At 54.0% G+C, this 14,246-nt stretch overlaps 5 protein-coding genes across 5 annotated transcripts; 2 read left to right on the top strand and 3 right to left on the bottom strand.

The window, feature by feature from the left end:
• Nucleotides 1-2,498: 2,498 nt before the first annotated feature.
• CDEST_06028 (uncharacterized protein) lies at nt 2,499-4,417 on the top strand (the record flags this gene model as incomplete). Its single annotated transcript, XM_062922187.1, has 3 exons — nt 2,499-2,900; nt 2,934-3,722; nt 3,776-4,417. 3 exons carry the CDS (start codon nt 2,499-2,501, stop codon nt 4,415-4,417), a joined length of 1,833 nt encoding a protein of 610 aa, XP_062778238.1.
• A 957-nt stretch (nt 4,418-5,374) lies between these two features.
• Nucleotides 5,375-7,042, bottom strand: CDEST_06027 (Putative aldehyde dehydrogenase domain, aldehyde/histidinol dehydrogenase; the record flags this gene model as incomplete). Its single annotated transcript, XM_062922186.1, has 3 exons — nt 5,375-6,015; nt 6,077-6,470; nt 6,561-7,042. The coding sequence occupies 3 exons, from the start codon at nt 7,040-7,042 to the stop codon at nt 5,425-5,427; spliced, it is 1,467 nt and encodes a 488-aa protein (XP_062778237.1). The 3' UTR covers nt 5,375-5,424.
• A 627-nt stretch (nt 7,043-7,669) lies between these two features.
• On the bottom strand, nt 7,670-9,295 carry CDEST_06026 (Putative major facilitator superfamily, MFS transporter superfamily; the record flags this gene model as incomplete). Its single annotated transcript, XM_062922185.1, has 4 exons — nt 7,670-8,059; nt 8,123-8,236; nt 8,304-8,864; nt 8,930-9,295. The coding sequence occupies 4 exons, from the start codon at nt 9,293-9,295 to the stop codon at nt 7,670-7,672; spliced, it is 1,431 nt and encodes a 476-aa protein (XP_062778236.1).
• Nucleotides 9,296-11,281: 1,986 nt separating this feature from the next.
• CDEST_06025 (Putative GroES-like superfamily, NAD(P)-binding domain superfamily) lies at nt 11,282-12,244 on the top strand (the record flags this gene model as incomplete). The annotated part of the gene is made up of 1 exon (XM_062922184.1): nt 11,282-12,244. The coding sequence occupies one exon, from the start codon at nt 11,282-11,284 to the stop codon at nt 12,242-12,244; it is 963 nt and encodes a 320-aa protein (XP_062778235.1).
• A 336-nt stretch (nt 12,245-12,580) lies between these two features.
• CDEST_06024 (Putative Cellulose-binding domain, fungal, GDSL lipase/esterase, SGNH hydrolase superfamily) lies at nt 12,581-14,119 on the bottom strand (the record flags this gene model as incomplete). Its single annotated transcript, XM_062922183.1, has 5 exons — nt 12,581-12,585; nt 12,647-13,000; nt 13,139-13,605; nt 13,703-13,904; nt 13,963-14,119. The coding sequence occupies 5 exons, from the start codon at nt 14,117-14,119 to the stop codon at nt 12,581-12,583; spliced, it is 1,185 nt and encodes a 394-aa protein (XP_062778234.1).
• Between the last annotated feature and the right edge of the window lie 127 nt (nt 14,120-14,246).

Below are 14,246 nucleotides of genomic sequence, written 5' to 3'. Positions count from 1 at the left end.
ACTACTGCAGACGACGCAGATGCCCATCCTTCAGCTTCCCTGCCTTCCTTGCCTCCAGAATGCCCTTTGCTGACCTGATCTGACGATGCTGATGGCTTTGGTGTTGTTGGGAGTAGGAGGGAGCTCATTAGAGGCTTCGCCATAGAGACAGGCCATAACCCTGTCCATTTCTAACTACTTCTGATGTTCTGCATTGTTATACCTGCAGTATGAGCCTTCTGATAACAGCCTATAAAGTTCCTCTTGCCTACAATAGTAGAGTTATTCCACTGACTAAGGTACCTAAGCTCCTTTCTATAGGCTGACTTGACAGGGCTGAAGACTGACTGATCAAGTGGCTGGAGGATATGGGAGGTGTGTGGTGGTAAGAATAGTAGATGGATGTTGTTTATATAGCATAACTACATAAAGTTAGTCGTTGTGTGACTCCTATGTCCATCCATGATCAGCAGCCTGACCTCCTTGCCCTGAGGAAGGGTCTGAGGGATGAAGACCTTCTGCAGCCATTTAACTGCAGTGGCATCTGAAGTCTATCTATTCTCTGTTGCAGTAAATTGCCATCCTTTATAAGGGCTAAGGTCTAGAGGAAACCACTGTTGCTGGACTGCCTTGCCCTTATATATAACGAGGGGATTTAGAACATGGCCTAGGGTAGAGATGCATTCGATGATGGATACCTATGCCCTTGATCCAGGCTGTTTCTTGCGAACAGACTTCGTCTCAGACATCCCCAGCACCAGCCCATTAGAGCCCTGGCCCTCAAGGATACTAGTCTCATCTATATTGTATCTGTTGGCTGGTTTAATGCTGATGATCTCTGGTATGGCGAGATGCTTGAACCAGTCCCTGATGACCTTAGTAGATGCCCTATTAATACGTCTAGAATTAATAGAGCGACTTCTCTGGACCTTGACTGATGGATTCCTCCTTATAAAGGCCTGGATCCAGCCCCTTCCAACAGGCTAGGTATCCCCTATTGCATGGAGGATTCGTCCAGCGAACTCCTTGACTTGTTGATGTGAAGGAGGGAGCCTAAGAGCATGCTGAATCTGCACCCATTTAGCTAGCTTAGCCTCCTGACTAGGGGAAAGCCTCTGAAGGTCAGAAAAGGCAATGCTCCTTGCCTGGCTGCCCTGCAATCGAAGCTGAAGTGTTGACCTTGGTACACCATACTGCAATGATGCCTTCCTTAGGCTAAGACCGTTGCTGATGGCCTCCAGCGCTGAGCTTATCTTTGGAATATCGGACCATAAGGTATAAAGGAAGGCGTATGCAAAAAATGAAGTGATTTGGATGAGGGTTGTAAATGTTGTGATAGTTAGAAGCTGGAGGGCAGTCATGGTGTTGAGGGGAAATGAGGGATTTTTGGGTGGCCAGGAAGTGGGGGGGGCCAGGAAGTGGGTGCTCTGACTTAAGGCATGTCCTAGCTTGTTCAGCTCATGTAGTAGAATCAACTTTGGCAAACGTGGAGGGTTGAATTTTGATTTCAACCCTAGAAGCGTGTCTCCAGAGGCAAAGAAAAGAAGTTGACCTAAACGTAACAAGTTTTTAAAGACGCCCTAAGGATAACCTTGATACTTTTACCATATTTTGATAAGAAGTTGAACAACCTTATTAATACAGTCAACGTCTTAGCTACTAACTAACTCAAGATTATTAAAGAAAAGTCTTTATACTCTAGTAGTATGTAATTTATCTTAGCTACTCATGTATAACACTAATACTATTGATACTTTCTGTGCCGCGGGACCTAAATCTAGAGATTGATAGAGAGGATGCACGGGTGGGAGACTTATCTTTCGGGCCGACATATATCCGCCCACCTGGGCTGATCAGGCGTCGATTGAGGGCATTTAAATACATAGCGTAAGGGTATCTCATCACGTGGACTTAGCCCAACCCCGCTCTCGGATTATGGTACTACCGATATGCTACTACTCGACTAAGCAGATAGTCTAACCCCCTAACCGTCTCCTTTCAGGAAGGATACTGAACACTCCTCCATCAATAAAACATTCTGTCTCTATTGCCAGCTTGTGCCCATTTTCAACACGTCAATGCGACAAACACAACGTGGGTAAATGTCCTGCAGCTAAGGGGGCCAATCCGTCATGTAGATAGAGTAGGCCTTCAGTGTGACATATTGCTCGGGAAATGGGCCCTTGCTCAAGTTCACCGGTCGGGGTGGGGTGGGCCGTCATTGCCGGCGCCGTGACAGCGGGGTTGCGTGGGTGGCTAGCGGAGAGGTGGGTCCCCGTAACCCCCCGTAGCCAACAATAGCCACACCGGCAATCAACCACAGCGCCCTCACACGCCCTTTGATTCAGTAAGGTAGGTACTTTGAGTACCTTCTTAGCAGCCTGAGACACACTACCTACTGGTGCTTGGACACTAACAATTCCCTCCCTAGCTAGCAGACCAGTACGCTTTAAAAATGTAGTCTGTCCCCACTTCGATCCTTTCTTTGCTCACTCACTTTTCATTTCAGTCAGCCCACGATGGCCCTAGCCTGTGTCTCGGGGAGATGTGGCCTATGCGGCTTCAAGTTTGACTGTCCCGACTGGATCCTTGTTAGTAGGTTGCATTCACCACACCTTTCCGCGATTTGCTTATTGACCTATGTGTATGTAGTGAAAGATGACGGACAACAACAATCAAGAATGATGTACTTTGAGTTAACTGTGTGGCACGAACAGGGCGCAACTTTCAAGACATGCGGTAGCAAATGCTCTCATTCGGGCGGGCGAGCAAAAGGCTACCATGCCAAGTGTGCCAACCATGTCCCCTCAACATCACTCGCGGTGCTCCTGAAGGCTTTGGCATACCAACACGAACCTTTACCCTTCGAAATTGCGAGACGCATCAGATGGATCTGTCTACAGTATGCGTCAAGAGCACCAGTCTTGAAGCACGCAAAGCCACACTTGCCCTAGGAACTTCGTTTCCAGATCGCAAGGCACCTTCTTCAGGGCCCAACCCTGCACCGATACGCTGCGGAATGCACCCAAACCCTGCTGAAGTACCAAAGGAGTGGCAGCTCTCGCATTTGCCTCTCAGCCGAAATCTGGGCCCGATTCATCCATTTCGAGGGAGGACGGTATATTTCATCCCTCCGCAACTCACGCGATGACGACCACACAGAGTCCATCTTTACCCCTGACCTCACCCAGTCCATCGATTCCGTCTTCATCGCGGAGAATTATCTTGGCGTGACGCAGATCCTGTTTTGCAGCTCTTTCCAGGCTCCGTCTATCAAGGCACGTGACGGTCTTTGGTGGAGGGTTATTCGGCTGTGTGACCATGACCAAACGCTGATCACCCAAACGGACGTAAGTGCTTGCTCCCTTATCATGTACAGAATTAACGAGTTACAGGGCTTTAAGCTACGTACCATCGCACTAGACAACGAGGAGACTGAGTCTCGTGCGAATCATCCTTTGTGGTCCGTTCCTGCTCTGGGACCCGTTCGATCGGTTCAACTAGGAAGAGGCCCGCCACCGGCTAAGCTGTCAATGCTGGTATGTAATGAACCAGACGTCATCGCCTATTCGGCGTTGTGGAATCTTGGGATCATGTCTTTGCATGCCCATACCACAGGAGGAGATCTCGCACCCTACAATCGCCATGAAGAGGGAATCTGGGTATATTTTCCTCTCGAGAAGGGAGAAAAGATATCCGAAATCTGGCACCTCTCCCAGTGGCTCGAAGGGTCAGCTCTGATCGTAAGAAAGCCTGCAATCATCCCAAAAGAAACTCTACTTATGTTTTTCTCTAGTTCAAGACAACCCATGGCCGTCTTGCTATTTTTGGACCTCGGTTCATACCAAGAACAAAACCATTGCCTCAGTCAACCTTGCTTGATCTTCCACACCAAGAGAGGGGCAGCCGAATTTTCTATGAACACTCTCCAATAGGGGTGCGCAATCTGGCTTTTGAAACGGCTAAACCAGTGCCTCCTTCACATTCAATCACTCTCAACCAACCCTTGTCTCAACATCCAGAAGCGGCCTTTTCCAAGCCTTACTTCTATTCTGCAGCCAGTCTTGACTGCGTTGATACGATTGTGCCCTGTCAGCGTTACATAGACGGCAGACGGCATATCATCGGGCTGCTTCTTAAGTTTCCCGAGGGCCGTCAGTCGTGCGTTGGTCAGATTCGTTTGGATAGCTTGGGTAATCCTATTCAAGCGTACAGCCATCAAAATCTGTGGATTGGCTTCTCTTTGGTACACCGCAGGCTGTTCGTGTCTGCCTTGACACTTTCAGAACCAAACCTTACTGAGGGCCTTTCGTGGCTAAAGGTACAACTTCATGGCACCTTGGAATGGTGGTTTTCCTCGACGCAATGCCAATTGCATCACATGGGGAAATCAAGCCCAGAACCTAGGCGCTACTCGTGCCACACCCAAAGTGGTTGAGATTGGGGCAACCCCTCACCCGCGTAAGCAGGTGCTTACAGCCTATTTACAACCACTACCTATTTGCAACTATTAAGGCTATTTAGAGTATTGGAATTTTTGCAGTTAATAAGGCGCCTTATTAGTCTTATATATAACTGCTGCAGGCAGTCTTTTGTTAATATACTACTTTCTAGTCTTTTTTTGCAGCCTTAGAAAATACCTTCCTAACAGCCCTATACATCTTTCTATCTGCCACGATCAGTTTCAGTGCTCTGGGGCCAGTATCCGCGTCTTTACAATGACGGACATCGCTCATCGTGCCACTGACGAGGGAATTGTCCGGGCGTGATGGGCTATTTTTTCCAGAAGGGGCGAGCCCGGAAACTGTTGACACACTAGACACATTCAAAAAGGCACATTCAAAAGGGAAACACAAAAAAACAACATCGAACAAGTAGCGCTTATTAGTCCAAATGTCGTTTAATCCCATGCCTCTAAAAAGCAAAACACATACAACACCAGGTATTCGCTGATCGTCACCGACTCAACTACTAATCCGGCCCTCACTGACTTATCTATGGGAGAGCGGACGGGATCCCGAGTTTTCCAGTGGGTATGGTCGTATGTGGCGGAATCTCGGGACAACAATATCTATAAAACCATGGTGGGTGACGATGGGGTAGGATGCATGCACGCCGTAGTCGGACGGATCCCATCCCGAAGTTCCCTGTGGATGTACAGGACTAGCCCAGCGTAATTTCTAACCTCAATAAACTTGTGTATAACATAGTGAACTTCACCGGCAAGACCTTTGTGGGTGACATCGATAAGACCCAGTCAAGCTACTCGTCTTGTCTTGACTTGACAGGGGGCCGTCAGAAGATCATAGAAGTGTGCTCAAACAAGCAGATGATTATTATACTGCACATGTTGCCGACCTCTCGAATTCCATTGAGGTGAACATGCAAAATAGACGTCGGCTGCTTCCTCTTGCACCGTGTTTTCCTTTTACGGCTCTATCATGCCTACTCCATCCAGGTCACCGACTTGCAGTAGAGAAACTCCTCCAAGCCCTTCGTCCCGTTGAACCTCCCGAAGCCGCTCTTCTTGACACCCCCGTGAGGAAGGGCAAACTCGTCGTGAACCGTCATGGAGTTGATGTGGACAGCGCCAGATTCCAGCCTGTCCGCGATTCGGAACGCCGCCCGGAGGTCTTCCGAGTAGATGGAGGCAGCCAGCCCGTAGTCCGTGTCATTGGCAAGCTTGACCATCTCATCCTCCGTCTCAAACGTGTAGATGGAGACGCTGGGCCCGAACGACTCGCCGCCGTAGAGGTCCATCGTCGGGTTCACGTTGGTGAGAATGACGGGGCGCATCTGAGTCGGGACTTTCCCTTGGTCCAGCTCGGGTGAGAGACCCAGTGTCTTGGCACCCTTTGACACGGCATCCTGCACCAGGGCTTGGTTGCGGGTGACCGACCCGGCAGTGATGAGCATGGGCGTGTCCGGGGCGGAGCCGAATATTTTGTCCACCGACGCCTTGAAAGCGGACTCGAACTGTTCCGCGACCGAGGAATGAACCAAGATGCGCTCCGTCGACATGCATATCTGACCGGCCTGCTTTATCTGTCAGTTCACCGGGCACACATCTTCAAAGTCCGACGAAGTAGGGACGCACGTTTATGAAAGCTCCGACGGCGCAATGGAGGGCGGCCTTTTCGAGGTCCGCGTCCGCCAGGACCACGGCGTTCGACTTGCCCCCGAGCTCCATGAGCACGGGCTTCAGGTGGCGGCCCGCCTCCGCGGAGACGATGCTGCCGACGCGACTGCTTCCGGTGAAGTTGATCTTCCTGACCGCCGGGTGGGCGATGAGCGTGTTCGTGATGGCGGATGCGTCCTCCGGGCGGTGGAGGACGAGGTTCAGGCAGCCGTCGGGCAGGCCGGCCTCGCGGAAGACATCGACCATGGCCCAGTAGCACTTGGGGAGGAGTTCTGACCCCTTCAGCACGGTGGTGTTGCCTGCCGCCAGGGCAAAGGTCACGGCTCGGAGGCCGAGATGGTAGGCTGCGTTCCTGCGATGCATCAGAATTCCTGCCCGACGGCTTGCGAAAGAGGAGGGGGGAAGGGAGGGCTGTGGCGTTTCCGAGCGTCGTGGGACTTACCAGGGCGCGATGCCCAGAACGACGCCGTACGGGCGTTTGTACACGATGGCCCGCATGCCGTCGTGGATCGAGTCGGGGACGCTGCCCGTGCAGGCCTCCGCGATCTTCCCCGCTGTGTCCTTCAGGCCCTCGATGGCCAGGCCCAGGATAAAATCCTGGTAGCCCTGGTTCGCGCCGACCTCTTGGCGCATATACTCGCCGAGCTCGACACGCCGCTTGTCCATGATGTCGGCCGCGCGGAGGAAGATGTCACGGCGGCGTGACGGCTTCGTCTTGGACCATGCCGGGAATGCGGCCTGCGCCGCGTCGGCGGCGGCGATGGCGTCCGCTTCCGAGGCGGCCGACGCGGTCCAGATCTGTTTGTTCTCGAGGGGTCCAACCTTTGGAAACGTTGTCTTCGTCACGACATCCTTTCCGTTGATGACGAGGGGGACGGGGCATTGGGCCGCGTCTGTACCGGATGATTCGTTTGGGGTCACCATCGTCGGGAGCCGAGACATATCGTGAGAAATGGATGCTGCAACTGCGTAGTTAGTATTGGAGTAAAGGCAATGGGTGGCGATCTGGTCAAATCGGGGGTTAAATACCTCAACGTCAAGCGTAGCCTAGCGCTTACTATGTATGCATCTCCATCAAACTTGGCAGCTCGACCCTTGTGTCTGGACACATTTCCCGCCAACGATTCTGTCTCGCGTCTAGTTGTTACACGTACACAATGCAATGTCGGAGTCGAAGCGAGAGTCTCGGACAGGGAAAAGGTTCGCAAGAGAGTCGTTCTCCTCTGGTTGACTGCGGTATCGATTTATGTTATCCCAGTTACAAAACTGCTGATATATCCATCCTTTCGCATTGATTCCCAAGACTGATCTAGCGTACCACATTCAGTCAGATCTCTGACATGACAGCCGAACTGCCGCTTTACCCTGCCTTTGATGCTTCTATCAAGTTGGTCATATCGAAGAAGCCATGGACTGGCGAGGCGATGGCGTCGAGCTTCCCTTTCCTATAATTAGCTGTTGGTGTGGATAAGCTGCAAGGGATTGCAGCGAGGACCTAACAAGTTCTCAGCATGGCCTTTCAGCGAGATAAAAGAATATCTCCCCGTCGCCTTAAAGCCTCCAGCGAAAAGCAGGATGTTTCCATTCAAGCTGCTCCGCCTCTTCCGAGTTCAAAGAAGCGAGCTCGGCGTCGACGTTCTTCTGGTCCCGCCTGCTATTGTCCCGGCGCATCCATACCCACGTTCCGGCGGCGGTGACCATGATGAGCGTGGACGTCGCCAAGTTCAGACCGCAGCCGATGGGGTAGTTGGGCGCATCGCTGGGCAAGAAGGACCACGTGGAGACCAGGCTGCCGATGTTGCCAAAGAACATGCAGATCGCGATGGACATGTTCCTGGCCGTGTCGGAGCTGACGTTGGCGCTGGCCTGCGAATGGCAGAGGGGTCCGAGAATGAAGGACGTGCTCGCCATGAGAAAGACGGCCGCGTACCGAGCCGTCGTCTACGTGTGATCGGTACACAGAAATATGAGGTAGCCGATCATCATGGGCGGCGCGCAGGAGACCATGAAGACCTGGCGTCTGTTGAGCTTCCAGCTGGCGAAGCACATGGACAAGAGGCAGACGGCTCCGAAGGCGTACGGAGGGACAGTCAATAGCTGCTGACGAGTGACACTGGCCTGTATCCGCGTGACTGTTTAGACACTAGATATCGGGATGTGGTTTTCAAAAAGGGGCAAGACGTACATCGGGGTAGATGGACCTGACAATCGTCGGGGCGAAGAGAGCGAGACCCTGGATCGAGAGACTGCAGAACATGAAGCAGATGGACGTGGTGGCCGTGACCGGATTGATGGCTCCCTTGATCATCTTGGTCTTGCTGATCGTGTCCAAGATGACGGTGGTGCCGATCCTCTCTTCTTTCAAGCGGTTGGCGGCGATCTCACGCTCCTCGAGACTCAAAAAGCGGGCCGTCTCGGGTCTATCAGTCAAGATGACCAGGGAGAGCAAACCCACGGCGACCGTCAAGATGCCTTCCACGGCAAATATGGCGCGCCAGGATCCCGCAGGAATCCGGGCACCGAAACCTTGGAGTCGTAAGATGGCGGATGCCAGAAGACCGCCGAAAGCACCGGCGAGGGGCCCCATGACGATGTAGAGCGAGAGGCGAAAGGTGAGCTCCGAGTGCGTGTAGAAGCGGGAGAGATAGTACGACAAACCCGGCATGATGCCAGCCTCTGCAATGCCGAGGAGGAACCGGCAGGCCGCCAGCTGCGAGTAGTTGTTCACATAGGCGCTGGCAACGGTCTCGAGAAGAACTTAGTGTTTGCCACCAAGCACAGTAAGCAGACATATTTGAGGACCAGACTTACAAGGAGGCCAAAGAGAACAGTGAGCCCCGGGAGGTACCAGCCGGGGCCGACGATCTTGCAGAGGACGTTGGAAGGGATCTCGAAGACGATGTACGAGACGTAGAAGATGGTGTTCACCGAGTTGAAGTCGTAGCCGACGAGGCTGAGATCCCTTTCCAGCCCCGCCAGGCGAGCGTTGCCAATGTTGGACCGGTCGATGAAGCAGAACATGAAGATGAGTGCAGCCAGTGGAATGACGCATAGATCGGTCTTGAGACGGATCCTGCTTTCCGCCTTGTGGTCGCCACCATCAGTCGAAATAGCAGAGCCGTGGCTAACCACTTCGACGGTGATCTCTTTCGTGGAATTGTCCATCTTGGCGGACATGTCGATGGAAGGACAATGATTCGTCACGGAAGTTTTTATCGATTTTTTTCTTCAAAATGATTCTTGCAGAAGGAGAAGAACTCGGGGGGATTCGCCTGCTTTTGGGCACGGAGATGGAAGCATGAAGTCGCAAAGGCATGCAACCGAGACACATGCATGAACGGGGATGCAGTGCTACCAATAGTCGGCCCGCTGCGCTTTGAGCTCCATGTGAGCTCGGAAATGTCAAGGGGAGGTCTCACTCTTCGAGACCTGACATGGCGGCGATGGATGACCTCTGCAGCAAAGCATAACCGCACGCTGGTGCAACGGTGCCTTGCAATGTTGCGTTTGCAGTAGGTACCGCTTACAGTCTTGGCTCGCCACCCACCCCCGCAAGATAAGGGTTCGGTTGGCCCCAGTAGTGTTTGAGTTAGTTATTGCAAATAGACGCAAGCTGCATGGAAGAGGCAAACATGTTTGCTGCTTCCTGTTTGTGGCTTTCCATGTTTTGTCACAGAGACATGGGGTAAAAGGTTGACGGGTGAGGTGCAGTCATCCTCCACATGGCGCCACTCTCAACCTGAGTTTGCCCTACGAAGTCGTGTGCGTAGCCATGCAGCTGGCAAAAATGCAATACTACCACTCCAAGGGGATGGCGTCTAAAGCCAGAACGTACAAACACATCAGCAAGCCCCTAGTCTAGCCTGTCGTAGCTGGAGGTACTTTAACAAGGTAAGTCAACCCCTACCGCTGCTCCGCATAGATGATAGAGAACTCGTCGTGTAACCTGCAGCCGGGGCGTGTTTTGATCACACCGTGATTTTACGTCGAAGGGGGCAGTACCCTATGCGAGAGAATTTCCCTTCCTTAATTCCTATCTTGACCGCCAACCTTTTGGTTCGGGGTCTCTCTGACAAGCTTGGGATACTTAGGCGACGTTCACCTGCCAGTCGCCTGAGTAACGCGAGCAATAGAATGAGCGACACAGCATAGAAGGCTTCCAGCTTTTAGCAGCTGGTAACCAATGTTCCCGTTGCTTTGGGGATATCAACATAAAGCTAAACTCACTTGCTCCTTCTACTACTACGGCTTGTTTCGGGTAAATCATGGGAAGCCGGGTTAGAACTCGTAGGAAGCGGCATCGAATTAAACATTACCTTGGATTTGTCCAGTGGATATTGCCTCAAATGACTCTGGAAATGGCGTGGGATAGAACGCAGTTACCTACAACCTAATCTTACATTCCTAAGGGGTTCGTAATGTAAGGATGAGACATTACCGTTGGTGTCTGTGGACCACCAAGACTAACAGTCGTCAAAGACTACCGGCGGTCCACCTCCGATGCTTGGTGCGGACCCCGAAAAGCAGCTCGGTCTTCGGTCTCAAGGGGAGCATCGTTGCCTTCGGAAACGGAGAATTCCTGGCTCTCAAAAACGCCGGCGCACAATTCGTTCTCTGTGCCGACATCCGGTGACGCATATTCTTATTCCACCCAAGCCCACTCTTCGGCCTCAACTTGAAGTAGTATTTTGCTCCATCATCACACGTCATTCCATCTGACGACGCAGTCTTTCAGCCTTGAAAAAGCTTGTTGCGGAAAGGAAGCCTATTCGTGACTCGGCTCGGTCTCGCCACCAGGGCAACAAATGAACCGACCAGTCTTTGTTTAATCAACAAAACGTACACCCTCGGGACTACAGATTAAAGCCGAGTGAGCGATTGCTATCAATTTATGCGCACTCAGCAACCCGCAGCGACCCCGCGATGAATGCGTGTGTTCTCGAGGGGGGGGGGGACTTACTCATCCACCGGTACCCAAGGACGCCACTGCACAGTCCTTACTCACCATGGACTAGCATATAAACCCAGAGACGCCCTGATATATGTACATTTCTTTGAGCTTTGGTTATGAAAAGGTCTGTCCATCTGATTACGTGCTTCTACCCGACGTTACTGTCCTCCTCAACCCATCTCGACCTCATCCCTCCCAGCAAGCGCGGCATCATGCATGCGGCCCTCGTCAACTCGTGGGGATCCCCCCCGACCTACACCACCACCGCCGACCTCCCGCCGCCGTCTCCGACCCAGATCCGCCTGCGGGTTCTCGCCGCCGGCGTCCACCGCCTGGTCCTCTCTCGCGCCACCGGGAAGCACTACACATCGACGACGCTCCCACACCTCCCCGGCGCCGACGGCGTCGGCGAGGATCCGACGACAGGGCAGCGCTACTACTTCTCCGCGCTCGCCACGGGCTCCTTTGCCGAGTTCGTCAACATCGAGCGCGACATGCTTGCCCCCTTGCCCGAGACCGCCGACGCCGTCGCCGTCGCGGCCTACACGAACCCCGTCATGAGCAGCTGGATGGCCTTCGCAGCGCGCACTGCCGCGGCAACGGCAGTGCGGGAGCCCGGGTTTTCGGTGGCGATCCTGGGCGTCACGAGCGCGAGCGGGAGGGTCGCGGTGGACGTCGCGCGCTCAAAAGGCGCCGGGAGGGTCATTGGGATCGCGCGGAACGCGGCGGCCATGGCGGAGATGGAGCTCGATGAGCGGATTGTCCTCCTCGCGGGGGGGGAGACGGACTGGTCGAAGCTGGGAGAGGTGGACGTTGTGTTGGACTACGTCTATGGCCCCCCAGTCGTCGAACTGCTCAAGGCGCTGCCCGCCTCGGAGAGGGAAGTACAGTTCGTCCATGTTGGCTCCGTGTCCGGCGACGGGGATATCAGTCTTCCCGGGGCCGTTCTGAGGGGTAAGAGGGTTGCGATCCGGGGAGCCGGTCCGGGGAGCTGGACGATGGCGGAGTATGCGAAGGAGCTTGGAGGGATGGTGGGTGTGAGCTCGGGGTTGAAGGGGGACAACGTTACTGTGATTGGGTTTAAGGATGTTGAGAAGGGCTGGACAGAAGCTGGGATCGGAAAGAACAGGGTTGTGTTTGTGAGTGAAGATCTTTTGAGTCGTGATGAGATCTAAGAAGTACGGACTCTGCAAGTTGGATTTGAATGATAGGTCAACAGGCAGATCGACAATCTCACTTTGTCTTGGAATGGAAGTCTTCTATTCGTCTCATTTTGAATCTTTTCACAAGTCGACGGCCTACATCTGAGCTATGGAAACTTGTGAGATGGTATTGGATACTCTCAAAGGACCTTTCTGGACATCATTTGTGACTGGGTGGCATTTCTCCCTGGCATATGATAAGTGAACGACGGACTGAAAATTACACCACCGGTCTTGGACTTGAACCTATAAAGATCACATGAGGAGTTTTATTCATAGCCAAACTACATCAAACCAACAATAATTACACTACGCTATCAAGCAGAGTCAGCAACTTGACGTCTTCATTCCCCTCCATCGGCAGAAACAACTCACCGGTAAACCACGGCGCGCCGACGGCCTGTGCGACGGCCTGCCCGACGGCCTGTGCGACGGCCTGCCCGACGAGCCGCTGGATCTGCACGCCCGGGTGGTAGTCGTTGAACCACAGGCAGCTGACGCCGTCGGCGTTGAAGCAGGTGGCGTCGGGCGAGCCGTATGCCGTCGGGTTGGCGATGGCCTTGTCGAAGGCAGCGGCGGTGTCGACGATCCAGGACGTGACCCCGGCGTTTTTGGTCTTGAAGGCGGCGAGATTGCTGACGATGAGGTCGTTGTACTGCTTGATGGCGGCCGCGAGCTGGGCGTTGGAGTCGGCGCCATTGGCGAGCATGAGGGGGGTCTTTTGGGTTGCTGTAAGTTGTGTTAGTCTTTGGTGTCGTCGTCGTCGACGTTTGGAAGGAGGGGGGGGGGGGGGGGCTCGAATGCATCTCTCCAACGAGGAAGAGAAGACGGATCCTGAACGAGAAAGCGAAGCGAAAGAGAACTCACGTGGCACGCTGAGGAGGACAAACTTCCTGACGCCGGCGTCGTACAGAATCTGCAGCTGCTCAAAGTACTTGGCCAGAACCTGGACGAGCAGCGCCTCGCGGTTCGACGACCAGAACGCGTTGCCGACGTCGTTGACGCCCATCCACACCCCGACAAGCGTGTTGTCGGCGGTCCACGGCGCCCAGGCGGGTCGCGGGGCCAGGCTGCGCGAGAACTCGGCGACCTGGTCGATGAAGCTGAGGACGGTGCTGGTGTAAGGGGCGATGAGGCTGGCGTCGGTGGTGGCGCCGCCGTAGGCGAGGTTGTAGGAGTAGGTCAGGGAGGCGTTGAACTGCGTCACCATAAAGCCGACCCAGTCGAGGCCGCCGCTGGCGGTCCAGCCGGGCAGAGCCGGGTTGCCGAGCGGGTTCTGAGGGTTGGGCTTTGTCGAGTTGATGTTGAAGCCCGTCTGGGAGTACGAATCGCCGCTGGGAAGGGTTTAGTAGTCGCTTGCCTGGTGGGCGGAACTGTCGAAGGGGGTGACAAGGTGGAAAAAAGAAAGGGCCCGAGAAGGAGATTGCTTACAAGGTAATGAAGTACTTGGGGCCGGACGGGACCGGTACTGGGACGGACGTCGACGACGGGGCGCGGGAGGACGAGCTTGAGCGCACAGAGGCGGCGGTGGTTGTCAAGGCGGTAGTCGTCACGGCGCGGCTTGTGGTTGAGGCAGGGACGCTGGTGACCCTGGTCGAGGACGCCGCCGGTGTGGTTCCGGGAACGCATTGGTCTGGAAGCAGTCAACATCATCACCAGCTCGGTCGTCTTGTTTCATGAGAGTTACTCACAATACCAGGGATTCTGCGAGGAACAGTACGATCCCGCGGCGCAGCTGGTCGAGCCGCCCCAGCCGTTACCGCCGCATTGCCCCCAGACGGGAGCTTGAGCGTTGGCCGTAAGCGCCAAGCTGGCGGTGAAAAGGACGGAAGCCGTGATGCGAGCCATTGTTGATGGAAAACCGAGAGACGTGAGGAAGAGACCAAACCGGGGAAAGTAGAGAGCAAGAGAATACATCACAGCGAGCCGTGGTTATATAGATATCCCCGACCAGTACGTTGCCCCTCTCTCTCCC

This window comes from Colletotrichum destructivum, chromosome 4, assembly GCF_034447905.1.
Source record: "Colletotrichum destructivum chromosome 4, complete sequence".
Classification (NCBI taxonomy): domain Eukaryota; kingdom Fungi; phylum Ascomycota; class Sordariomycetes; order Glomerellales; family Glomerellaceae; genus Colletotrichum; species Colletotrichum destructivum.
Note: the sequence above shows the minus strand (reverse complement) of the source record. Positions and strands in the feature narration are given on the sequence as shown.